The sequence below is a fragment of the Eriocheir sinensis genome, chromosome 38, assembly GCF_024679095.1.
Source record: "Eriocheir sinensis breed Jianghai 21 chromosome 38, ASM2467909v1, whole genome shotgun sequence".
In the NCBI taxonomy this organism is placed as follows: Eukaryota; Metazoa; Arthropoda; class Malacostraca; order Decapoda; family Varunidae; genus Eriocheir; species Eriocheir sinensis.
Window position 1 is genome coordinate 13,294,318 of NC_066546.1, and position 9,076 is coordinate 13,303,393.

Genomic DNA, 9,076 nt, shown 5'->3' on the forward strand with positions numbered 1-9,076 from the left:
CTGAATACATCAACGTTCAAACAAAAAACACTCCCCTAAACTATAAATCTAAATCTATCGTGTGCACCCTTTTCCAGTGCGTTAGTGAGTGAGTGATTTCGATGTGGTAGGAATGGTCTTCTGTTTGGATTGTGTGTACCATGCTGACCATTAATTTATCTATTTATTTATTTATTTATACTCATTCGTGTCATGTATTCCACGGTCAGTAGGTTTGGGATGTGAGTGTGCGCCAATCTGAATACGCCGACCGTTGCTACAAAAATTTCGATCATATCTGCGAAAGCCCCCGACCGGTTTCGCCAATAACATGATCGTTTGAAGCGAAAACCCCGATCATTTTTACCGAAGTTCAAATTATTTCCCCTCCCCCCCAAAAAGATAATTTCCACTAAAACCCCAATTATTTTCGCGAGAACCCCAATCGTTTTCACGGACATCCCAACCGTTTCCAGGAAAACATCGACCGTTTCCACTAAAATTCCGATCGTTTACGCGAAAAACACCAACCGTTTTCGCTGCCAAGTATGTGTATCTGCAGCATGCACAACAACATGACTAACACAAAAGTCCCAGTAATGTAATAAGTCTGCCCTGTACTTGGAAATATAGCATGTGCACCTCAAGCATACACACACACACACACACACACACACACACACACACACACACACTGAAAACACATGAGACTAACAACGTATTAAGCTTGTCATGTACTTGTAAAAACTTCATTAATCTAGCTCGTTTTGGAAATGGTAATGGGTGTTAGTAAATGAATAGGGGATAGGGGAAGCAGGAGTCTTAGAGGTAGTACAAGTGTTGGTAATGGAAGAGAGATGGGAGAGGACGCAATTTTAATAGTGATAAGAGTAAACGTGTTAGTAAATAAGAGAGCAGGGGAAAAGCAAATGTGTTAGTAGTGCCAGTAAGAAATGTTGGTAGCGGCTGTGGCTGAGGTCTGACAGTAATACAAGGGAAAGAATACATAAACACATGATTAATATGAAAGACCAAGGATGAAGTAAGCGTCCCCTGTTCTCAAGTCTGTAATCTAGCTATCACACCGAGGCGCGTCTGTACCCACCACGTCAATGATACTGTGCAGGGCGACGCCGAAGACCACGGAGAGCGCCTGGGAGGAGTTCCTGGCGGGCCTGACGGAGGGATCGTAGTTCGCCATGAGGTAGCGCGTGAGCCGATACTCCTGCTCGTCGCCCGCCACCACCACCACTGCGGGGAGGAGAAGAAGCAGAGTTAGTAATACTTCGGTGCAAATATATGTTAGTGGTAAAGAGGGAGGTGTTAGTAAGGGAAGAAGGGGTGCTAATATCTGATAAGGGTAAGGAGGGGAGGTGCAGTAAGGGAAGAAGGGGCACTAATGTATAATAACAGTAAAGAAAATTGACCTTTGTGGGAGCGGCGAGTAGTGGGCTTTTTTTATACTCTTTTTGTTGCCCTTGAGCCGTATCCTTTGATGTAAAAAAAAAATTAAAAAAAGTGTGTTAACGTCGGCAGAAATACCAGAAAGAAAGAAAGAAAATGGAACAGGAATATTGGAAGCGGTTGCAGTAGAGTTCTTTTAATAATAGAAAAGAGAACGAAAGAAGCATCAGTGTTAGCAGTGGTAGTAGTATGATTGTTAGTAATAGAGGATAAGGAAAATGGGAGAGGCAAAAGTGTTAGTGGAGGTAATAGAGGCGTTAGTAATTAAAAAAGAAAGCGTGGTAAAAGCAGAAGTTAATAGTGCAAGCAGGTGTGTTGGTGTTAGAAGGGAGACAATGAGTGGAGGAAATATTAGTAGTGTACGTTGGAGTGTTAACAGAAGAAGAACAAGAAAATTAAAAGGAAGTAGAGGTGATGAGGCGTTAGTAATTAAAAAAAGAGAGCGTGGTAAAAGCAGAAGTTAATAATACAAGCAGATATGTTGGTATTAGGAGGGAGAGAATGAGTGAAAGAAGTATTAGTAGTGCACGAAGGAGTAACTAGAAAATGAAAGGGACAGGCGTTAACAATGGTAGAAGAATTATTGTTACTCTAAATAATAGAAAGAAAATAAGAATCACTCTGGAAACAAGAAAATGAGAGAGACAGACGTTAGCAATGGGAGAAGAATCATTATCACTCCCAATAATACAAAGGAAATAAGAATCACTATGGAAACAAGAAAATGAGAGAGACAGACGTTAGCAATGTTAGAAGAATCATTGTCACTTCCAATAATACAAAGGAAATAAGAATCACTCTGGAAACAAGAAAATGAGAGAGACAGACGTTAGCAATGGTAGAAGAATCATTATCACTCCCAATAATACAAAGGAAATAAGAATCACTCTGGAAACAAGAAAATGAGAGGGACAGGCGTTAGCAATGGTAGAAGAATCATTGTCACTCCCAAAAATACAGAGGAAATAAGAATCACCATGGAAGCAGTGTTAGGGAGGAACGGTCGGAAATACAAGAGGTAGGTAGGAAGCTTGTGACAAAAGAGATGGCAGGGATGAGGCTGCAATGACAGTGAGAGCAAAGGAACGACCACCATTACTAAAGGAAGAACATTTACTGTGGAAAACGAGAAGGAAAATAAAGCGGCAGTGTTCGGAAAAGAAGACATAGGAGAGCGTTAAGACAAAAAATAAGGACAACCATTAAGATATGAAGACTCAAGAATTACTATGAGAAGCGGGAAGGAAATAGAAAAGATTGTGTTGGCAGAAATAGAAGCAGAAGTAGTAGTAGTAGTAGTAGTAATGGTAGTAGTAGTAGTAGTAGTAGGAGGAGGAGGAGGATAAGGGAGAGAAAAAAAAGATAGAGAAGGAGAAGGTAAAAGGAGAAGGATGAGGAAAAGGTCAGTATTACGTAAAGGGAAGAGAAAGAGAAAGAAAAGAAGGTAAACAAGGAGAGAGAGAGAGAGAGAGAGAGAGAGAGAGAGAGAGAGAGAGAGAGAGAGAGAGAGAGAGAGAGAGAGAGAGAGAGAGAGAGAGAGAGAGAGAGAGAGAGAGAGAGAGAGAGAGAGAGAGAGAATATCCAGTAACAACAGATAGGTAAAGGTGTTCTGGTACTATAAGGAAGGAAGAGAATGGGTTGATATGGAGGATGTCTTTAGAGAGGAGGAGGAGGAGGAGGAGAAGGGGAGAGAGGAAAGAGAGGAGTGAGGGCAGCAGAGAAAAGGGGGGAGGGAAGAGGGGGGAAGGTAAGAAGGGAGGGGGAGCAAGAGAAAGAGAAGAGAGAGGAAGAGATGAGAGGGCAAGGGAGAGGGGAGGAGGAGGAGGAGGAGGAGGAGGAGGAGGAGGAGGAGGATGATGGCAGCCATTGAGATAAGACGATAAATAAATGGAGGAAAAAGAAGACTCAAATTATTTCAGAGAGAGAGAGAGAGAGAGAGAGAGAGAGAGAGAGAGAGAGAGAGAGAGAGAGAGAGAGAGAGAGAGAGAGAGAGAGAGAGAGAGAGAGAGAGAGAGAGAGAGAGAGAGAGAGAGAGAGAGAGAGAGAGAGAGAGAGAGAGAGAGAGAGATAGAGAAAAGCAAGCGCAAAGTTTCTATGGCAGCGGTGAACGTCTACTGAGGCGATATGATTTTCTTCTCATCTTCTGCCATTATATGTAACTTGAGGAGGAGGAGGAGGAGGAGGAGGAGGAGAAAGAGGAAGAGGAGGAGGAGGATAAAGAAGAAGAAGAACAAGGAGAAGAAAAAGAACCAGAAGTGAAAAAAAAGAACAAGAACAAGAAAAGAACAAAAAGAAGAAGAGCAACAACAACAACAACAACAACAACAACAACAACAACAACAACAACAACAACAACAACAACAACAACAACAACAACAACAACAACAACAACAACAACAACAAGATCAAAAGGCGTTAGTCAGTAAAGAAATATTGCAATAGACAGTGAAAAAAAAAATATAGGAAGGAAGAGGAAGCGGAGAGGGGAAAAAACAGAGGGGGAGGAAGAGGAGAGGAAGGAGAAGGAAGAAAGAGGAAGAAGAGAACAAGGAAGAGGAGGCATAAAGGAGAAGAGGAGGAATATTGTGAAAGATAATTCTCTTCCTCCTTATTCGTTTCTCACCACAACGGAGGAAGGAAGGAAGGAAGGAGGAAGTGTTAGTAAGGGAAGGAGGAAGAGGAAGAGGAGGAGGAGGAGGAGGAGAGGGAAGAGTGCTAATGGGGTGATATTGTTCCCGGGACCTCCACCACCACCACTGCAGGAGGAGGAAGAGGAAGAAGAGGAGGAGGAGGAGGAAGAGAGGTGGCGGTGTTAGTAACGGAAGCGAGAGAAGTGTTGTTAGGAAGGGAAGGGAGGATCAGTTAGGAGGAGGAGGAGGAGGAGGAGGAGGAGGAGGAGGAGGAGGAGGAGGAGGAGGAGTGATAATGACGCGATATCGTTATTTGTTCCTCCTCCACCTCCACCACTAAGGAAAGAAGAAACACAGAAACATGGAAGAGCAGGAAACAGACAGAATATTGGCTCATGACGGGATTGCCTACTTTTGTGATTTAATTTACCGTCAGCCGCTTCAATGACCTATAGAAACAGATTAAAGCACGCTGTAAATTCGAGAGGGAACGTTCAATTTACCTCTATCGCAGCGCACTAACGATCAATGAGACGCTTGAATGAGATGGTCCTTCCAGCACTAATAGCTTTTATCGGGAAGTTTATTGCAGTGGTGGATGACTCTGTTCGCGTGAAAAAATACTCCTGGTATGTCCGTATTGCATCGTCTCGCTTCTAATACGGGATACTGGCATGCATTTATTTTTTACTGGGTCATCCTCTTACCATCCTACTTATTGAGGATGAGATAGAGGAAGAGGACGAGGAGAAAAAGGAGGAAGTCGGAATAGAATGATAATAATAATAATAATGATAGTAATAATAATAATAATAATAATAATAATAATAATAATAATAATAATAATAATAATAATAATAATAATAATAATAATAATAATAATAATAATAATAATAATAATAATAATAATAATAATAATAATAATAATAGTAATAATAATAATAAGAAGAAGAAGAAGAAGAAAAATTAAAGAAAAGAAGAAAGCAACAAAAAACAACAACAAAACAACAAAACAACAAAACAACAACAACAACAACAACAACTACTACTACTACAACAACAACTACTACAACAACAAATACTACAACAACAACGAAAGAGAAAAGGAGAACGAGGACGAGGAGGAGGAGAAGGAGGAAAAGTAGAACAGGAGGAGGAAGAAGAAGAGGAGGAGGGGGAGGAGGAGGAGGAGGAGAAGGCAGAGCAGAGGAGGCGGCAAAAAAAGAGGAGAGGCAACAGTAGAACGTGAAATGGCAAGAGGAAGGAGGAGGCGTAAGTACCCGCCCGAACCACAAGTAAGTACCCGCCCGAACCACAAGTTAGGAAGTTAGTAATTGCTGGCGGAGAGGAGGAGGGAGGAAGAGGAGGAGGGCAAGCGAGGAGGAAGAGGAGGAGGAATGAGGAGGGCACGCAAATAAGAGAGAGGAGAAGGAGGAAGAGAGAGTAGAAAAGGAAAAAAAAAGAGCAAGGTGGAGGGAACGTGAAATGAAACAGAAAGAAAGGAGAAAGAAGGAGAACGAAGAGAGAAGAAGAGAAAGGAAAAAGAAGACGAAGGGGAAAATGGAGTAACGAGAAAAATGAGGAAGGAGAGAGAGGAGGAAGGAGACAATGGACTAAGGAGAAAGAAGAAAGTGGGAAAAATATGAAAGAGGAAGAAGGAGAAAGAGGAAGAGGAGGAAAGGAAAAACAAAGGAAAAGAAGAGGAAAGAACAACAGGAACAAGAAGGAAAAGTCTTTAAGAGAGAAAAACACGAGGAGACCACTTGAAATTAAGAGTAAAACAACACTTTGCACGTAAAAGGAAAGAATTAGAAAGAGAGAGAGAAAAGAATATAAAGAGACATAACTACACACTAAAGAGGAAGAGGAAGAGGCGTATACAAGAGGAGGAAGGAGACGGTGAGCTAAGGAAGAGGAAAAAGGGGAAAATGTAAAGAGAGAGAGAGGAGGAAGGAGAAAGAGGAAGAGGAGGAATTTGGGACTTCTTTTTCCTCCTACTCCTCTCTCTCTCTCTCTCTTCAAACAGGTAAAACAACACAGATAATTTAATTTAGCATCAAGTGTTTTGGACCGTGAAGGAGAAGGCAAAAAATTCACGGTCGAGGAGGAACAGGAGGGGAGAGAGGTGAGGACAGGTACGGGATAGCCTTTGAGAGCGGAGGATAAACGGTGGACGGGAACAGACCACCACCACAACACGCAGGTAGGACGGATAAGGAGGTGAGATAAGGAGCACACAGGTAACAAAATAGAACACAGGTAAGAGATAATGAGGTGAGAGAAAGGTGACACGGGTAGAAACAGAGAACACTAACACGAAAATAGAGGTGAAATTTTGAGAACACAGGTAAACACTAAACTGAGGTGAGAAAAAGAGAACACAGGTAACAAAAGAGAACACAGGTAATAGATAATGAGATGAGAAAAAGGATAACACAAGTAGAAACAGAGAACACAAACACGAAAATGAGGTGAAAAAAAAACACACAGGTAAACACGAAAATCAGGTGAGAAAAAAAGAACACAGGTAAAGAGATAATTAGGTGAAAGGTAACATGGACAAGAAAGAGACCACGAGTAAACAGAAATGAGGTGAGATAAAGAACATTCAAAAGGTCATATAGTGGTTCAAGTAAGAGAAAAATAGGAAAACACAAGAACACAGACTAGATAACAGACACATAGCACTCTGTTGAAGGGGCGCAAGACAACACATTAGCACCAACAGAACATAGCCACGACAATCCAGAGGCACATCAGGAGTTTGAGGAGATTGCAGTGAAATGAAGTGAAGGAACATCGTCACATTAACCAAACCAAGATTTCACCGGTAAGTAAAATGTATGTAAAAATAAATTGAAAAAGTATCCATCTACCTCCTCCTCCTCCTCCTCCTCCTCCTCCTCCTCCTCCTCCTCCGCCTTTTGCCCTGGAGTATACACACAGGACGAGAGGGGCAGCCAAAGTGAGGAACTACACGTTGTTTACTTTTAAAAACAAACACATGTAAACTCTTTCAAAGGGAGGTATTGGGTCACCTCAAGATGTAAATTGACTTTGCATACTGAAGTCTCTCTCTCTCTCTCTCTCTCTCTCTCTCTCTCTCTCTCTCTCTCCCAGCCCCATCCTTGCCTCAATATCAGAATTCCATGGCATCAAAAGAGTATGGCGACTCAATAGAATATATAATGGAAAAACAAAGGCCACAACCATGCCGTTCATTACCGTTCACTAAAACACGTGGAGGGAAAAGGGAAAGCCAATCCTGAACACTAAGAAAAAGATGGAGAGGTAGAAAAGAAACGACAACTTGATGAACAGAATGCAATATCATGTTTTTAAATCGCGGTGTTTCTGTAACATTCGCTTTCTTTTAATCGCTTATGACCTTCAACAAGATACACAGCGGTATTTTTTTTTCATTTGTATATTTGATTCTAAAATAGGTAGACTTTCTTTCATCTCTCGTTCTCTCTTTGTATGTATGTATGTATGTATGTATGTATGAATATATGTATTTATTTATCCATCTATCTATTAATCTCTATTCAGGAGCAGTAAGTAGCGGGTTTTTTTTCATTATTGTTTTATTTTCATGCCCTTGAACTCTCCTTTTCTGTAAAAAAGAAAATAAAAAATAAAAATCTTGCACTCCTCGTCATTGCTCATCTATTCCTAGTCTTCAAGCTCTAACATTTTTTTTTTTACATTCATTTTACCATTTCCCAGGAAGCAGGATGAAGCGTAACATTTCAATAACATTTTTCTCATTTCCACTTCGCTCAGGTTATTAAAGTCTTTCAGAGATATTAAATTCATAAGACGAGATTTTACTTCCGAATCATCTTACTCTGCACAAAAACGGGGAATAACATTTTTTTCTTCTTCCTCGATCCGATTATTTATTACTGAATTATTTAGGCCATTACATCACGTCGTTAAATCCATTACCATTTGGTTTAAGCATATACTTCTAAGTCATTGCGCTGCTCCATTAGAAGTAAATGTGATGGTAATTGGAACCATATTCTATAACATTTAGACGCCCAAGCACACACACACACACACACACACACACACACACACACACACACACACACACACACACACACACACACACACACACATACACACAAACACACATACTCACACATTTGATAAGGTTTTCGCAAAGGTTATAGGAATTTCATAGGTAGTAGTTTCATGACCCTGGTGGTGGTGTGACGAGGCTTCTGTACCGTGAACGTGGCAAAGAAAACTCATTAGAACCCGATTAATCTTTTCGAACATTGGAAATAGTTAAAGTGCAAGGCGGAAGAGTCAGAGAATACCATCCTATCTCTCTCTCTATTTTTTTTTTTTTTTTTTTTTTTTTTTACGTGTACACCTATAGCGCCGGTAGGCTTTTCTTGAGGGGCCTAGATGGTAGTCGGCCCCAGCTCGTCATGGCGCAGGCAAGTGTTTATAGTGGCGCCATCTTCTCTTATATATTATTAGTTCGACAAAGCACGCAAACCAAGAGCGCTACAAAAAAAAATCCATAAAACCCAAATCAAACTCTTCGGCCTTTCGTTATATAGGTAATGTGTGCGAACCAGAGGCGTTTGATAATACCGACTTTACCATCCGTTCTTAGTTCGACAAGGCTTCTGTAACGTGCAAAAAAGAGAATACACATGAAAACCCGATACATCTTCGACCTTTGTGAATAGTTGAGCGAGGCGGGAGAGTCTGCGAACACCAACCTCCGCTATGATGTTATCGGTGGGCGTCGCTAAAGGAGCTGTTACACTATCTTCTCCTCTTTCTTCTATACGTGACAGATGTGAATAAACGCTTCCGTCCATTCATATATCAAAGTCAATATTTTTTTCTTCCTGACAAGATTAAATCACGAAGTTACGCAACCTCGTACTTAGCCAGCATCATTTCTCCGGCCTTCTCTTCCTCGCTTCCACGCTTCTTGTATCTCCCTCGCCTGTCCTGATCCACGCTGTCCAGAG

At 41.2% G+C, this 9,076-nt stretch overlaps 1 protein-coding gene across 1 annotated transcript in view; it reads right to left on the minus strand.

Annotated features, from left to right (window-relative positions):
* LOC127008684 (neuronal acetylcholine receptor subunit alpha-10-like) overlaps positions 1 to 9,076 on the minus strand; it is a 110,968-nt gene that overhangs the window by 42,615 nt on the left and 59,277 nt on the right. The window contains exon 3 of the mRNA XM_050881003.1: positions 1,085 to 1,230. Within this exon, the coding sequence (XP_050736960.1) occupies positions 1,085 to 1,230 (146 nt within the window). The remainder of the gene's footprint in view (positions 1 to 1,084; positions 1,231 to 9,076) is intronic.